General features: G+C 38.8%; 1 protein-coding gene across 2 annotated transcripts in view; it reads right to left on the bottom strand.

Annotated features, from left to right (window-relative positions):
* Positions 1-18,797, bottom strand: part of Nsrp1 (nuclear speckle splicing regulatory protein 1) — a 33,669-nt gene that overhangs the window by 2,116 nt on the left and 12,756 nt on the right. The window contains exons 3-6 of one of the 2 annotated variants that reach the window (XM_087572022.1): positions 7,713-8,192; positions 3,683-5,175; positions 1,962-2,169; positions 1,083-1,191 (exon numbers count right to left, since the gene is read on the bottom strand). In XM_087572022.1, coding sequence (XP_087428148.1) covers positions 1,083-1,191; positions 1,962-2,169; positions 3,683-3,739 — 374 coding nt within the window. In that variant the 5' untranslated portion in view covers positions 3,740-5,175; positions 7,713-8,192. 2 annotated transcript variants of the gene reach the window in all.

Genomic DNA, 18,797 nt, shown 5'->3' on the forward strand with positions numbered 1-18,797 from the left:
GGGTAACAGAAGTGTCTACCTACAGACATGGTAGTATTTACTAATATCTACATTTGAGCAGTTATTAGCCCAAATTGGTAGCATAACACTTGAAATGTAGAACTAAGATTAAAATTTTAGATTTAACTTCTAAGTTACCTGAATATCAATATGTTATTACTGCTGATATTAGGGCAGTTTTAGTCTCTAATTGGTGAATTTGACCTATATATGGAAACTGGGTTCTAATCATGAAAATAGGCCACTTTCATAAAATAAGCTATTTAATGATCATGTAAAATTACATGCTGTATGACTTAATTCTTTACAAACTTCTCCTTACTTCTTATGGTAATTGTTTTAAAGCACCTGGGCCTTAAAATGTTTTTAGTTTAAAAAGTTTAGCTTTGTTTCTTCTTCCTTTTTAAAAAAAAAATTATTTATTTTATTTATATGAATACACCGAGCTGTCCTCAGACACACCAGGAGAGGGCACCAGATCCCATTACAGATGGTTGTGAGCCACCATGTGGTTGCTGGGAATTGAACTCAGGACCTCTGGAAGAGCAGTCAGTGCTCTTAACCTCTGAGCCATGTCTCCAGCCCTGTTTTTTTCTTCTTTTAGGTCATATATAAGACTCATAAAACAAATATTCAGAAATTTTATGCACTTAAATGTTCTGATGTAAACTAATATTTTTTTTGTGAACTGTAGAATAAAAACCATTTTGAACAAAATGTCAGGTTTTTAAGTTAAGAAACGGGGGCTGGAGAGATGGCTCAGTGGTTAAGAGCACTGACTGCTCTTCCAGAGGTCCTGAGTTCAAATCCCAGCAACCACATGGTGGCTCACAACCATCTTAATGAGATCTGGTGCCCTTCTCTGGTGTGTCTGAAGACAGAGACAGTGTAGTTATATATAATAAATAAATACATCTTTAAAAAAAAAATTAAGAAACACACATTTCATCCAATCACGCCACGTCAGCTAACAATATAATACACAACACTGTACCCTTCTGTTTCAAGAGTTTAAAATAAGTCCCAAGTCATGTAACCTCAGACTGTCAAGGTATCTTTCTTTTAAATATTCCACCTCTTACCTGGCTTCACGAAAGCTGGATTTAGGAACTGCCTCTTCACCGACTGCTTGATTTAATAGATGCCGATAAAATCCACTGAGGTCTTTCTGCTTGGTCACATCCAAACGTGCTGAGAAGGAATGCAAAGGTAAATTAAGAATACGGATTCAGCGAAGCTCAATACAACTTTTTCTTGTGGGAGCATATATCACACAAGGATGTGGAAACATTCCTAGATCAGGAGTTAGGGAGAACCTTTCCATGTTTTTTAATTGACTTTTATGTCTACATGCATGTGGAGACCACTGGATACTCTGTGGGAGTTGGCCCTCCCTTGCCATCATTTAGGTGCCAGGGGTCGAACTCAAGTTGTCAGGCTTGGTAGTAAGCTTCGTTATCTGCTGAGCCATCTCTCTGACCAGATACAACCTCACAGTTCCAGTTTTCTTTCACTTCAAGTTGAGTAGCATTTAACAATTAAATTACTGATAAGTACACAACATAGTTTGATCTTGAGAAACTGACCACCAGAGCACTAAATTCAATAGCTAAATATTCTTGGCTCTGATTATTAATCAGATTATTTTTCTAACTGCCCAGTTAATGTTAAACATTTTCTCATCCCAGAATATGTAATTAGAATTTAAAGTTTATATATGTTTTTGGAGAATGTAATGTTGTTATGCCTTTATATTTGGAATTTCTAATACAGTGGCTTATCATGATCATAGTTTAATAAAATAAGAACTAAATGAAATGTGTAATAAAAATAAGTTACTTAAGGGTTCAGCTGTGCCTTTGTGTCTCATCCTGACACATACGCCATGCTCACAACAGTGTGACCGGCAGGAGACTGTGCAGGGGCCTCAGACGGCGATCTGCAATGCTCCCCTCCCTTACCTTCCAGGGCAGCTGCCCTCTTTTCTCTTTCCTCCTCTTCAGCTCTCTCTTCAAGTTTTTTTTTATAAGCAGATGTCACAAATGCCTCTTTATCATCAAATTCTCCCTTTTCCATCTCTCGTTCTCTCTGTATTTTCTTTTCCATTCTCTTTTCCTGTTCCTTTTTCCTGATCTCGACTGCTTTTAGTAAGTTGTGAATATATTTGGGCTAGGGAAAAATAAAATTATTTAGGAAAAAGGGGGAAAAAAAGGACACCCATTAGTATAGAAATGTTTAACATAAATAGGTCTGTCTTTTAAAACTCAAAATAAATTTGCTAGCAAAATTACTACTGAAATGGTTGCTACTAAAAATTAAGTGTAGCAGAGAGAATGAAGGTAGGTGCACATTTGTAGACCCAGCCCTTGGGAGTCAAAGGCAGGATCAAGGCCAGCTCAGGCTATCATCCAGGTCACGGCAGGTAAGGGTCACAGACACCGTCCTCCCCAACTGTATAGACTTGGCCTCAGATTCATGGTGATATTCTTGCCTCAGCTTCCTCAGTGCTGGGATTATAGCTGTGAGCCACCATGTCTAGTTCTTACTTTTCTTTTTAGTTTATTAAGATAATGCGTGACACAGTCCAAGTTCCTCTTTAATTTGCTATATTCCCAAGGATGGCTCTTCTCATTCTCTGAGCCTCCTGCCTCAGTCTCCCAAAGGCATATGCCATCAGGCCTGTTCTAGAAAAAGGTATTTTTGTAACAGGGTCTCTCACACTCACTATACAGCCCTGGCTGGCCTTCAACTCATATCCACCTGCCTGTCTCCAAGTACTGCAATTAAAGTGTGTGCTACTATGCCAGCCTATTTGATAGTCTTAATTCAACAAATGAATGGGTCAGAAAACAAATCAGGAGCAGTATAAAATCTACTATACTGAATAGCTAAAGAAAAATTTTCAAAAAATTATTTGCAAAAGTTTCAAGGTTAAAAAAAATACTAGATTGTTGTTGTAAAAATATAAAAATAAAAAGAGTAATGGTGTCTTTTACCCCGCTGGGTCTACACCTCGGTGCCCCAAGATATTTGCTAGATATCTTGGCGGAAACACAGCCCAGCCGCACACTTTCTTACACTCAAACCCTCACATAAAAGAACACACAACACAATAATCTTAGATCCAATTGGTGAAATATAATTGCCCACTTAAACATACAAAGCCCGGTACCATCCATCCCTTGAGAACATTAATAACAACCTGTAAATACACAGAGCAGAATCTTAACATCACCTGCCATGGCTTCTCCCCTCTCTCCATCTCCTCTTCTCCTCCTCTCTCTCCTAGTTTCCTCCTCTTCCTTCAAACTTCTCTCCAGCCCATCCTTCCTTCTCCTCCAATGACAGGCCTCCTTCTATCCTGTACCTGCCCCTCACCTGTACTTTACAAATTCAATGGAGGGGTGGTTCTGGTGAAGTCACCTGAGTCCTGAGTATGAGACTAGGCAACTGTCCTTGGGGCAGTGGAATTAGCATCAAAATACAGTAACTTCAGGGCAAACCACAACACTAGATAATTCACGTGACCACTGCCAGGATCTAGATTCTAACAATCAAATCAATAATTTAGAACTCTTGTTTCTCACCTCAATAACTAAAATTAAAAAGCAAACAAAAACAAAACAAAAAACAAAACAAAACAAAAAAAAAACCAGGTCAAGATCAGATTATGGCTACTAACCTTTCGATCTTTCCCCATAAGCAGTTTGGGATTATTTTCTTCCTTTTTTTTCTGCATTTCATCATAAATGCTGTCATACTCATACACAGTAGAATCTTCTGCAAGAGCTTTCTGAATCTCCAGTTTGGTCTTTAAAAAGGTAAATGTTTAAAAAATATGAGTCAGTCAACATTAAAAGTCTTTTTGAGAAAGACTGAGAAACTAGAAACTTATCTTAATAACCTGTACCATCACATTTCAAGGCAGGAAATACGAATGAAAACTCTACAGAGAACCATCTGGGTGCAAACCCTGACTCCACTTACTCTGAGCAGGTCTGCTTCAATCTTTGTGTGCTTTAATTTTCCTCACCTAAAAGAGTGACGATCAACTCTCTCCCCTAAGTTGTGATAACTTAATAAACTTGAAGCATCTACAGTCAGTTTGGCAGAGTAAGTGTTCACTGGAAACTAATGACGACATCTTTACTTACAATTATCCACACCAGGAGTCTAAAAGTCAAAGGCACGAGTGAGCTGCATGTAGCCCTGGCTTAAGTTTTATGTCACATTTAATAAATGAGGTTTCCTAATGCATTGTTTAGTTTTCAAATGTAAGATCATAGGAAACAGGTTAAAAGTTACTAACATGAAAAGAAAAAGATCCAAATACAGAATTAAGTGGGAACCATATTATTAATCATATAGAGTCCTCTGCTTTTATTATGTTTCTATTTTGTTCTTCCTCTTACAGCATATCAAAATCTTAGCTAGGGGCTAGAAAGATGGCCCAGGGGTCTTGCGGGGGATCTGGGTTCAATTGCCAGCATATGCCAAATGTTGGCTCAAACTAGACATAATTCCAGTTCCGGGAGATCTGATGCTTTTTTCTGGTTTCTGAGGACATTAGGCACATGACTCATACATACATTCATACATGTAGACAAAACACTTACACATTTATAAAAATAAATAAGTTACCTTGCGTTTCAGAGCTAGCTCAACCCTATCTTAAATGAAGCCATTTCTGAGAAATTTAACTTCTAATATTGTGTTTCTTTTGAGTCTAATAAAACACTGTAGTTTTCAACTCTTTTCTTTTTTAGATTTATTTTATTTCATGTTATGTGTTTTGCCTGCATGTTTGTGCAACACATAGTGCCCAAGGATGCCAGAAGAGGGAGGGGAATCCCTGATAGAGGCAGGGGTTACCTTTGGTTGGGAGCCTCCGAGTGGATGCTGAAACTGAATCCTGGTCTTCCGTTAGAGCAGCCAGTACTTTGAATTGCCAACCCATCTCTCCAGCCCTTAACTCCTAACAGGATGTTCAATGCTACTACCCTTTTACTCTCCACAAATCATACTCTTCCATTAGAGCTAATCGGTTTCTGAAATGCACAGCTGTGCGCATTTACTTTTTAATTGCTATGTGGCCTTCTTTACTGATGCTAAGAGTAGTATTTTTTTTTTTAAAAAAAGATTTATTTATTTTATGTACATGAGTACACTAGCTGTCTTCAGACACACCAGAAGAGGACATCAGATCCCATTACAGATGGCTGTGAGCCACCATGTGGTTGCTGGGAATTGAACTCAGGACCTCTGGAAGAGCAGTCAGTACTCTTAATCACTGAGCCATCTCTCCAGACCATGAGTGGTTCTAAGAGAAAGGGTGATAAAATCATTCAAAACAATCAACCTGGTATCCTCAGATTTACAGTACTAAGAATTGAACCTGGGGCCACTATCACTAAGTACAATGACAGTTTGTCCTAGATTTCTACACTAAATCCTCAGAATCTCAAATAATGTATATATAAATGAATAAATTATATCTGGAACATTGTTAAAATGACCAAGGATCCCACATTCTGAATTTCTCAATATTTAGAAAATGAGTGATAGTGAATTGCTACTCCCTCCACTACTAGCTGAGAGAATCCAAAAGGAGAAATATTATATAGTCATCACCAAACACTATCAACAAGGCAGCCGGGAGTGGTGGCTCCTAATCACAGCACGTGGGTGGTGGAGTTAAGAGGATTAAGAGTTCAAGAACAGGGTCAACTACTCAGTGGGCTCCAGACCAGCCAGGGCTACGTAAACACAGAACCAAATCATAGGAGTGCTTGAGGTAAATACACAGCTTTAAAGAATTATATCAGATAAGGCAATCAACTATAGAACAGATTCATGCATTCCCCTAAAAACCTTAAGAGGAGGAGAGGCTGGAGGGGCTCAGTGGTTAAGGCTGACTATTCTTGCAGAGGACCCCAGTTTGGTTCCCAACTCCTACATTTGGCATCTCATAACCAGCTGTAACTCCAGGGGATCCAATGCCCGGGGCCTCCTGGGTTTTTACTCTAGCCAAGGATATGTATACATGGACTTCCACCTCACATATAATTAAAAATAATAAAAATAAAACAATGTTTCTTACAATGTTTCTGTATACATTTTAAAAAGCTGGCAATAGTAGTGCCGTATTTCAAGACCCGAGGACAACAGTCATTATGGTTCCTGAAAATGACTACAATATTATAACATTGGGAAGCATTCTTGTAGGACTTTAGTTAAAACTTCACTGTATACAACTCTAAGAATTTTAACTCTTTTTTTTTTTTTTTTTTTTGGTTCTTTTTTTCGGAGCTGGGGACCGAACCCAGGGCCTTGCTTGCGCTTCCTAGGTAAGCGCTCTACCACTGAGCTAAATCCCCAGCCCCAGAATTTTAACTCTTAAGAACTGATGCAACTCTTTCATGTAAACTATTACAGTAAATAGAACACCAACAAGAACTCTGAAAAGGAGCTGGCAAGATGGCTCAGCACACAACACTGAGCCTGACACCCCGAACTCACAGGACAGAAGAGGACATACTCCTGACGCACTGACACACTGACACCCACCCACCCACCCACCCACACACACACACACACATCCAGGGTAGGAGAAATGCCTCAGCACGCAAAAGTGCTCTCTACCTGTGTTTAATCCCTAGAACCCATGCCAAAACAATAAAGGAAAAAACTAAACAAAATGCAGATGTAGTAGCATAAACCTGTAACCCTGTACTGTTGCCCAGGATAGGAGACAGAGACAGGAAGATAGGACAAAGCCAGAGAAAGGAGCATAGCAGCAGAAACAAGAAATAAAGACTGGGAAGACTGCCCAACATGGTGGATGAGGAGAACCAGCTCCTGACCTCACACATGCAATGCCCCACCCCCTAATCCCCTGACATCTTTTTTTTTTTTTTTTTTGGTTCTTTTTTTCAGAGCTGGGGACCGAACCCAGGGCCTTGTGCTTCCTAGGTAAGCGCTCTACCACTGAGCTAAATCCCCAGCCCCAATCCCCTGACATCTTTAAAGTAGAAATAAACATACAAAGTCTATACATTACTAGCTCATTCTTTAAGTGCTAACAATCTTGGCATTATTACTTTTTTTCTAGAATATTACACTAAAATGGTATATTTAATCATTACAAACAGTATTTTTCCAGTGAAATAGGTAAGAGATGAAAATGTCAACATTAGTTCTGTGTAATTCACATCCAAAAGGAAAAAGGGAAAAAAGACTATTAAAGTACCATCCATTTCCTGGTTCATATTTCCTTACAATTTGGTAAATACTTCATGGTAGAAACTGGTTTGGGAACAGGAGAAAGCAGAGGTAGTCAGGGTGGGAAAGTGGCAGAGGGCGAGGAGAAGGGTGCTCTAGAGCAGAGCTCTCAACTATGTTCCCTGCGCTATACTCAGGACAGTGAAAGCTGAGACTCGCTATTGTAAAAGTACCAATCAGTCAGAAGCACTGCTGAGTTTTCAGATAATGGATGTATGGGAAGAAATGCTCAAAATCACTGGTGTGCTCCTAACAGAACAACTGTTAAAAATGACCTCACAGGGGCTGGAGGGATGGCTCAGCGGTTAGAGCACTGACTGCTCTTCCAGAGGTCCTGAGTTCAATTCCCAGCAACCACATGGTGGCTCACAACCATCTGTAATGGGATCCGATGCCCTCTTCTGGAGTATCTGAAGACAGCTACAGTGTACTCATATACATAAATAAATACATAAATCTAAAAAAAAAAAAAAAAATTCCCGACCACTCACCCATTTCTTGGCAGATGAATTCTAAAATAACTGTGAAATCACTGTGACTGTGGATAAACATTTTTCTTCTGATAAGTGAGTTCCAAGAACAATTTATTAAAGAAACAAACCCTAACGATTCAAACAACCCACTGACAGACTACTGAGTCAGAAAGCAAGGCTGGCTTTAATCCACATCCCACAATACAGACACAATCACATTTTCCTTTGAAATTTATGAAGAAAGTTTGCAATCTACATAAACCGAGAAACATTTTACACAGTTTAAGAACTATAATGATTTCATTATATACATTTACTCTGTTTTATCTGTACCAGGTACTAAAACACCTGGCCGCATGCACTTCTTTCTTTCCCTCTCACCTGTCTCATGGCCTGCTTCTTAGCAGCTTCCCTCTGAAGGCTTTCGCTCACAGACGCCTGTAAGACAGAAAAATACCATTGCTTATGTAATTTAAACTCCTCTCCAGTATTCTGGTTGGCAAATGGTTCCTTACTTAAGACTTAAAAGTGGAAAGGTAATAATAATTAAATTAACATCAGGGTCTTTCCCCTAAATGTTAGGAGACAAATTAACCCCTATTATAATGCATCAGAACAGATGCTGAGAAAGCTGGTTGTTACTTGTACACTATATGGCTGGAATGGATAAAACAGAACAACGAGCTGAAGAGAAACAGACATGTCTCAAATGGTTAAGAGGCATATGGAAAGTGCTCAGTATTACACAGAGCAAAAGAGTGCAAAACCAAAGCTACAGGATACGAGATATCACTTCAACCCAGTCAAAACAGCTACTTTCAAAAGGACAAGCCTGCAAGGATGTGGTAAGTCTTTACAAGCAGTCATTTGGAGAAATTTCACTATTGTCAAATGGATTAGTCATTCAACCCAAATCTCCTTGTTAAGTGACACTTTCAGTAAAACTTTCGCTTGTCTCTTGAGACAGTCTCACTCCTATAGCCCTGGTTATCCTGGATCCTGCCGTGTAGACAGACTGGTCTTGAATTTACAGGAGTGATCTGCCTGCTTCTGCCTTCTCAGTGCTGGGATCACTATGTCTAGGCAGATGATCGATTTAAAACATTCATAGGAATACTATGTATTTCCAATGTATTTTATGTCTATCATTCTATTTAGTGCAAATCAAAGATTTTATCTTCCTTCCACGCATCAGAGAAAGCAACAGTGAACTAAGAATGGAAAGAAATAGACTCCATACATGTATAAAATGAAACTATGATATATGTATCTAGGGGATGGGGATTTAGCTCAGTGGTAGAGCACTTGCCTAGGAAGCACAAGGCCCTGGGTTCGGTCCCCAGCTCCAAAAAAAAAAAAAAAAAAAAGAAAGAAAGAAAGATTGATATATGTATCTACAGTCAACACTGAATCAGCGTTTAGAGTTTCTAGACTACAGAACATAAGAAGTTCAAAATAACATTCACAAAGAGATTCAGAGATCCAAGTCCTGTTCTCACATGTGTCAAATTCCCTCCTTCGCCATCTCTACCATTTAATAGTTCCTACTTCACAACATACATATGACTGGTTCAAGGTGGGGGCACAAAGATAAAGACACTCAAGCTACAAAATACACTCATTAGTTACTACTAAACATTAGCAAATAAACAAGTCTAGGTCTGGGCTGGAGAGATGGCTCAGCGGTTAAGAGCACCCGACTGCTCCTCCAGAGGTCATGAGTTCAATTCCCAGCAACCACATGGTGGCTCACAACCATCTGTAAAGAGATCTGATACCCTCTTCTGGTGTATCTGAAGACAGCTACAGTGTACTTATATATAATAAATGAATAAAAAAAAAAAAAAAACTTGGAAAAAAACAAAACAAGTCTAGCTCTGCCTAAGACCAGTTCAGAGTAAATTTAAAGAGAATATTTATTAATGGTACCTTTTTGTTGAACCAAAGAGTACCATTCCTTTTTAACTTAGGACGAAAATAATTTTCTCTAAGAGCCTTTAAAGATTATATTTTATAAGATTAAATATAAACATTTGAACCACCCTAAAAGTGACCAACAAAACAAAACCCATACAAATACTTAAAAACTACATTTTCTACCAAGAATCCTGAAGAAAAAGCCTACAAAACCTGAACCTTAGCAAATGTTTTAGTTTACCAACCTTAGCCCCAAAGTAAGTAGCCTTCTGTCTATTTTAGTTTTAGATAAGGAAAAATTAGCATTTATTCTACTTAGCACATAATTCTATGGGTTAAAGATAAAAGATGTCGGCAGGTATGGGCACTGAGAACTACACAATTGAGAAGAAACTCTAATTTGATTTTCTTAGTCTATGCACTCTTCGATATTCTGCAAGAATAAAATGGATCCAACCAATCCAATGTTTGCTACACTGAACTGTGGTGAGATCTGGCCTAAAGGGGAGACTTTCAGCCACTATTTAGCTGAACTGCCTCCTGGGCAGTTCTGCAAATGCTGCTGGTACGCTCTCACCAAGAGGCCGTGCAACACTGAGAAGCATACGGACATGGGGCCACTACACTGATTTTTCCAGTCATATTCTTTAGCTGAACCAAAGTTTTGTATTTGCATTTTTACAGAAATTAATCTGTCGTCCTGTGCCTAATAAAGTATGAGGGTGGGGGTTGCAAGATTTATTGCCTTTTTCCTGAAAAAAGAGTTTGCCTACCCACATCCAAAATAGTTCTGATCTAAATAAAAAACAGTTCAAGAACCAATGCTTCCTTCTAAATGGCTCAAAGCTACAATCTATTGTGTTGGGAACTCAAGGGATGAGAACCCCTTCTTCTTTTTTTTTTTTTTTTTTTCGGAGATGGGGACCGAACCCAGAGCCTTGCACTTGCTAGGCAAGTGCTCTACTGCTGAGCCAAATCCCCAACCCCTCCCCTTCTTTTTTTAACTTAGCAATTTACCGTTTAATGATCCTAAAACACAGCAATCTGTCATGGGCTTAATTTACTCATATTTATACTCATTATCAATGCAAAACCTCTTTAGGAGTTGTGATGAGGGTGTGGGACTTTTCCTATGAACTCAGACTGTGGACAAAGTCAATCGTCCTCAACTGGGAAGTGCCTACAAAGAAGTTTGGCTTAGTATCTTGTCAGGACTTAAAATTATCCATGTTTAGGCTTTTGAGTGCATGAGAAAGTCAAGCACACAAATTTATTTTTATTAACTACTATATTTTAGAAGTGGAGAATTAAGATTTAACTTAATTTTTAAAATGGCCTTATTGTTTTTAACCCTTTTAAACCATCACTTGAGGATCTTGCTATGTAAAAGACACTACTGCCAGTAAATAGAATCCTAGTAAGACATCTCTGCTCAAATAGACCATGAAAGTAGTGTGTATGCAGGGGGGTTGGGGAGAGAGAATATTCCATGAAGTAAAATTTCAGAAACTATATGGGTGTGGGGATATACACCTTTAATTCTTGCTACAGCAGTAGAAAGGCAGAGGCAGGCAGATCTGTGTGTTCAAGACCAGTCTAGTCTGCATAGTGAGTCTCAGGCCAGACAGAACGACATAGGAAACCCTATCTCAAAAAAAAAAAAAAAAAAAAAAAAAAAGAGAGAGAGTATATTTTTCCAGTCTATATTAGGAGTGCTTTGATAGGACTAAGGCCATTTCTCGGTGAACAACCAAGAATAGAAGATAACTCGTTACCTCGCTTTCTCTGAGAGAAATTTTGTCTGCGCTCCTATTTTGTGCACAGCTGCTTCTTTTGTTCACTCTGTAGTATATATACTTGACTTTGACCTATTTCTGCTACATACTCTGGATTCTATTTTTGGTTACCTGCTTTCTGTCCTTAAAATCAGTCTTACACTGCAGTATGTTTTCATTCTAGACACAGTTTAATTTATTTACAATGTTTAGACTCAGTGTTTAGCTTGGATCTGCTCTCTGCTGTACTGAAATTTGCCTTTGGTTGTAGATTACAGATCTATCAACCTATCAACCTGACTTTACATGTTCTAGCTGACTTGTGTTTCTGAATGATGTCTGTAATTCTATCCTGAAGAATAGAGGCTTCCCTGCACTTTTCTAAGCACTGGTTTAATCAGCTTTACCACTGGTTCAACCTCTCCTGCACTTGAGTAATGATAACTACAACTCACTTTAGGTTAGAACAGTCATCTTGAAACTTTTTATCTACTTTAATGTATTCCTCCATCTTTTAATTTTTATTTTTGGATCGATGCTCACTGTGGAGCCCAGGCTGGCCTCAAATTCTTATTATTCTATTATTCTTGTCTCAATCTCCTAAGAGCTGAAATTACAGGCATGTACTACCTACCATGCCTAGCATAGTCTCGCACATTAAAAATAAATAAGGGGCTGGGGATTTAGCTCAGTGGTAGAGCACTTACCTAGGAAGCGCAGGGCCCTGGGTTCGGTCCCCAGCTCCGGAAAAAAAGAACCAAAAATAAATAAAGGGGGCAAGGGAAATGACTCAATTGTTCGAGAGTTAGTACTGGAGTTCAGATGTGATGGCCCACTCATAATTCCAGCAGGGGTCCCCAGAGGGCAGTAGCTGAATGAGTAAGGCAACCTTTGGCCTCTATATGAACACTCACACATACACAACCACACCTACGTATGCCTACAGCCAAGAAAATTAGCATGCATATACATGCCATACATATAAAGAAAAAAACAAACAAACCTATACAGTTGGCTCACATAACCGGGAGGAGGAGTACAGGACTGCATATCTTTCTTATGAGGCTGCCTTGTTCAGCTGGACTGCTCTGACATAGGGATGACTATTACAAGACAAAGTACTCTGCAAGTATTCCTGAAACTCATTTGCCAAGGAACCAGCTAAAACAGTGCTCAAAAGGATGTTCTTATGAGAAAAGGAACAAGTCTGGAGAAGAAATTAATAAAGAACTAATACAAAGATGAACAAATCAAAAGCTGGTCTTTTGAAAAGATTAGTTAGGTAAGATTCTGGTAATATCAATCAGAAAAACTTCGAAGATACAAATGACAATAGATGGGAGTGTTAAAAACACTATCAGGAATAGTTTTGTTAACAAATCTGAAAATCTAGAAGTATAAATTAAAAACTCAAAAATAAAAAAAAACATTCTTTTTCTATAGCCCTAAACCCTTGCAATTTTATAGATTCCTATTAAATTTTCAAAGACCAAACAATCCCCATTTTGTGTGTGTGCAAATGCACAAGTGTATACACACCTGTATGGAAATGTATGGAGGCCAGACACTGATTTCTGATGCTCTCCTCTGTCAGTGTCTGGTCTCTATCAGCCTCCACCTCAGTTTTTGAGATGGGTCCCCTGGAGCTGGCATTCACTGATTGGCAAGCTCCAGAATCTGCTGGAATCCATGCCCTAGCTCCGGCTATAGGTGTGTGTTTCCATGAGGGTCCTGGGCATCTGAACTTGTGGCCTCAGGCTTGAAGCTCACACTTTACTGAGACATGTCCCCAGATCTCGCTACTTTTTTTCTGTTTATTTTTTATTTTATGTGTATAGGTATTTGTCTGAATAAAGGTTTGTCTGGGTACCAAGTGTGTACCTGGTACCCTGATCTACTGGAAATAAAATTATAGGGGTTGGGGATTTAGCTCAGTGGTAGAGCGCTTGCCTAGGAAGCGCAAGGCCCTGGGTTCGGTCCCCAGCTCCGAAAAAAAGAACCAAAAAAAAAAAAAAAAATTATAGACAGCAGTGAGCCACCATGTGGATGCTGGGGTTTGAACCCCAATCCTGTGAAGAACAGCCAGTGAGTGTTCTGAACCACCAGGCCTCTTTCCAGCCCAGCCCTATTTTTTTTATTTTTTATAAACTGTTATAAATAACAGAAAGCAAGGGACACCTAGCTTTTTGCGAGACTAAATTATTTTTCTAAAAATACAGATAACTACTCTGTATTTTCTTATGGTCTACATTGACCTATTTGCCATTGTTTCATCCCAGGACCCACAGCACCAGTTATATTCTCTTACTTTTCCATATATCTGATGTAGTAGGGAGAATACTCCTCTCAGGACTAGCTAATTCTTAAGGACTGTTTCAGGAGCACATCCTTCATGTCAACTATGAAATCAGAACCCAAGCTCTGACCCACCTCCTCCAGCAGACTCACATATGCTAAGACGCGATAACTGCCTATGACCCACCTGATAGGCCATAGGGCAGAGCCCACACTGTTCAAATTTGCAGTTAGGAGACTACACCACCCAGCCTTGCAATTCTCATGTAAAGCACAATAGACTCGAGACCACTGTCTGGCAGTGGTGGCACACAGCCAGAGGTGAGGGCAGAGTACAGGTGACTCTGTGACTTCAAGGCCAGTCTGGTCTACCTGTTCTTCCAAAACAGCAAAGGCTACTACATAGTAAAGCCCGTCTCAAACAAAGAAAAAGAGAGAGATTCTGGACCATACTTTCTCCTCCCTTTTTCTATCTCTAGATCAAAACCGGTGTTTCAACCAGATGTAGGAGGGGGAAATCACTAGTTTCAGTGTCAGACTGGACCACCTAAAGCAGTAGTTCTCAATGGTCACATATCAGATATTTACATTATGATTTATTATAGTATGAAGTAGCAATGAAAATAATTTTATGATTGGGATCATTACAATATAAGGAACTGTATTAAAGGGTCACAGCACAGGAAGGTTGAGAACCAATGACATAGGAGACCCAGTTTCAAAAAACCAACCTAGCTCTGGTATTTCTACACGCAGCTCAATTGGAGTGATCCCCAACCCCAGTAATATAATCAATACTAACCAATCAATAGTACCAACTTCATGTCACCAGTGATCTCCATAGATGGCTCAGCACTGCTAAAAGGACTCAGTTCAGTCACTAGAACCTACATTAGGCAACTCGAAACCACCTGCAACTCCAGCTCAGGGGATAAAGCACACCTGCAGTCATTGCATATACCCCCAAAGAGCCACAGATAATTAAAAGTAAAAATTAATTTAAAATTGTCTTACTCAAAAAGGACATCGAGCAGAAATATGAGTAGTGCGATATTTAGATATGTAATAAGATTACAAGAACAGAAGAAAAATAGCACCATTCTTATTTCAATAGGCTTCATAAATGTACTTGGTATCTATTTGATTGATAAAGATGTGTGGTGATAGTGAGATGGATCAATGGGATAGGGCACTTGCCACCAAGCTTGGCAATCTGAGTTTGAACCCTGGGACCAACAGGTAGAAGAGAACTGACTCCTAAAAGTTTTTCTCTGACCTTCTTACCCATGGCATTGCATGTACTCAGAAACATAGAACAAAATAAATCAGTAATAAATTAATAAGAGGGGTGGAGAAATGGCTCAGCAATTAAGGGCACTTGGCGGCTCTTCCATAAGACCTAGGTTTAGTTCCTAGTGTCCACACAGTGGCTCACAACCATCTTTAACTCTCCTCTGGCCTCCACAGGCACCAGGCACATAATACACTTATAAGGGCAAACATTCATATACATAAAAAAATAAAAACAAAATCTTTTAAAAAATTTTGCCGGAGAGGTGGCTAAGCAGTTAACAGCAATGGCTGCTCTCCTAGAAAACCTGGATTCAATCCCCAGCATCCACATGGTGGCTTAAAATGGTCTCTAGGGGTTGGGGATTTAGCTCAGTGGTAAAGCGCTTGCCTAGCAAGGGCAAGACCCTGGGTTCAGTCCTCAGCTCCGGGGGTTTAGTGGGAAAGGCCTCTAACTGCAATCCTAGGGGATCCAACACCTTTTCTGGATTCTGCAGGAACTGCATGCACATGGTACACAGACATACATGCAAGCAGAACATTCATACACATATAAAAATAAGTAAACTATAATTTAAAAATCTTTAATTTGATAAAGTTTATATACCAAAAGACAAAATAAATGTCAAACTTAATGAGAAAACATTAGAAGCTCCTACACTTGGATATATACCCCAAAGAAACTCTTACACGTGTTCCACTTGAACATGTACAAGATTTTTTTTTAAAGCATCACTGCAGCAGCAGAAACTCCAAGTAATTTAAGTCTTTACCCTCAGCTGGGTGAAATAGTCACTGTGTATGCTCAAGTTAGATACAATCTTAACTGAAAATAATGAGAGCTATAATTCAAACACTTTCACACACCCCAGGGATATTTGGGATATGGCTAAGTGGAAGATTTGCCTAACTTGCATGAGGTCCTGGATTCAATAATATAACAAATAAAATACAATTTAAGAACTATGTATATAAAAATAATATATTGCCTATCAATCACAGCATAGTATCATTAGAGGAATGAAAGAAAGGATAAGAGGAATGGAACGAAGAGATAACTCAGAACGGGTTGTATGCAGAGTAAAGACTTTGGTGTGCCTGGAAATGCAGTTGTTAGTGCAACTCAGAACAGAAGTCTGCTGTGTGTAGCAGCTCTTGTATTTCTACATAGGCATGTGTAATGAAGGATGCAGGTCTGAAATTCCACCTTATCTGCTTTGTATGATAATTTTTCTGAGATAAAAAAGCCACAGCAAAAAGTATGAACAGCATAAAGGGCACATATAAGGTCAATTCTGAATTTCTCATAATGAAAATGGTAGAATTTTGTAATTTTGTAAGATCCCGAGTAAAGGAAAAAACCTCAAACATATTATCTATATCTCATGTTACAGTAAAAATTAGTGATAGAAAAACACTAGTATATGTGTGTGTGTGTGTGTGTGTGTGTGTGTATTCCAACTTTAACTTATCAATAAACAAATTTCTATATGTTTTTTCAGTTAGAAACACAAACCCATTTCAAAAGCAACTCTGTAAATCGTGCTGGCAACAGCCAGCACACTCAGGGGAAGAGCCAAAGGTCTTATTATCCTTCCTATGCAAGGCCAATTTTAATGAAGTATACTTGGCAGTGTATTTCTCTTTTTAAAGACAAGCAATAGTTTGAACCCCCTAGATAATGGCAGTGACCAAGTCAGGTGTGCAGTGTGCCCAGGACAGACTTTATTAGAGTTCTGTTATAAACACACAGTCTCTTGACACCAAAGATGTAGTTCTTGCAGATAAGGCTGGGAGGCAGGAAATGAATCTCCTCCCAAATGCTGCTTCTTATCTTTAAAGTAACCTCAAATTATTACTAAACTAATAAAGTAATTTTGTTTCAGAAAGTGATCTGATCTATTTTATTTTGAGCTCTTGATAAGTCGAAGAGTGAGATGTGGGATTATTACTTTTTGTCAGACAATAAACACTGAGACATGTCATAAAAATAAAGGAAAAGCTTTTAAAAATGATTTTTATGGTAAAGCTGAAATAAGCAATATCAAAGCCTGTCAGTATAGTATATGAAGATGTATACAGTTTTGGACAAATAGAATGAACTAATTTTGTTATTTAACTGCAATTTGGAGGTAAAATTTTTATTGGCTTCTAATTAAACATTGTCGGTTAAATAGGATAAGCAAGAAAGACGCAATGAGCTTGTATATGAGCCCAATAGAACAGTAATAATTCCAAAAAATAACTATAATATTGGTGCCTTATTTGTGAAAAATTTCTAATATAATGGCTCTGGGCTAACAGCTACAGTCCAAACTGGGAATTAAGATTACATTAAAAGGCCACAAAAAGCCAGGATACTAAATATTACCATCAAACACCAAGTGGGATGGAGCCAGCCCAGGAAACTTGCAGTCACTAGTGATTAATGCTGGTAATGACTGTAACAGAGAAGGTCTTATTGTGTAGTAACAGATTCAACTTACTGCACTTCTACCACAACTAGGCACTTAAGATAAACTATTTTTAATCTTTAAAATAAACTTTAAATAGATGGTATCACAGGGTCAGGCATTCTTGTTTTGTTTTGAGGCAAGGTTTCGAGATACATGCCAGGCTGGCCTCTAACTCAGGCTCCCCCTGCCTTGGCCTCAGTAGTGCTGGAATTATAGCTGTGCAGAGCAGTGGAACTGAGACAAAGAGAAATGAAACAATCATCCAAGATACCAAAGGTAGGAAAGCAAAGTTCAAACTCTGCTACACACCACAAAGTAATATACACGGCAGCCTCAGATTCCTCCTAATCCCTTGAAATGACACAGGAAATCTACATCATGCTGGAGAGTAAAAGTTACCCTCCATTCCCAAAACTCAGAGACAGAAGGCAAGGAATCGACCTACCCACAGGGGTTGTGTGCAAGAAAAGATGGGAGTTCTCCAACCTTCGGCTGGTATTTTGAAGCAAGAAATATGGATAGCAGAAGACAGATTAACTGGGGGTTCACATTAAAAGCAGCAAGGTAGATGGAAACTTTTTTTTTTTTTTTTTGGTTCTTTTTTTCGGAGCTGGGGACTGAACCCAGGGCCTTGCGCTTCCTAGGCAAGCGCTCTACCACTGAGCTAAATCCCCAACCCCAGATGGAAACTTTTACATAGCCTTTTTCTTGGGAAAGGCAAATATTTCATTTCTGTCCTTGGTTGGAAATAATACAGGAACAAACTGATATCTTGGGGACACAGGAGGGACTGGAATTTCCACCCCAGTACAATTGGCTAACTCAATAATAGAATGCTTGCCTAAAATATGTCTAATATGAATTTGAGAAGGACTGAACACACACACACACACACACACACACACACACACACACACACACCTAAAAACAAACAAACAAACAAACAAACAAAAAAACCCTCTAAAGTAAAAAGTTTACCAAATGATGGCCTTAGACACACCCTAGGGCAGTGGTTCTCAACCTGTGGGTCACAACCCTTTGGAGGTTAAAGGACCATTTTACAGGGGTCATCTAAGACCACCAGGAAACAGAAATTTACATTATGATTCACAACAGTAGCAAAATTACAGTTAATGGAAGTAGCAACAAAAATAATTTTATGGATGTATTAGGAAGGTTAAGAAACATTGCTCCAACAATGTAATTTCTCCCCCAAGACTTATATTCCTTATATTATTGGGGCTATATATAGACCTTTTGTCTATATGGACAGGTTTACCATATTGGAAATCAAAACCTACAAGGTGACA

This window comes from Rattus norvegicus, chromosome 10, assembly GCF_021556685.1.
Source record: "Rattus norvegicus strain SHRSP/BbbUtx chromosome 10, alternate assembly SHRSP_T2T, whole genome shotgun sequence".
NCBI classification, from domain to species: Eukaryota; Metazoa; Chordata; class Mammalia; order Rodentia; family Muridae; genus Rattus; species Rattus norvegicus.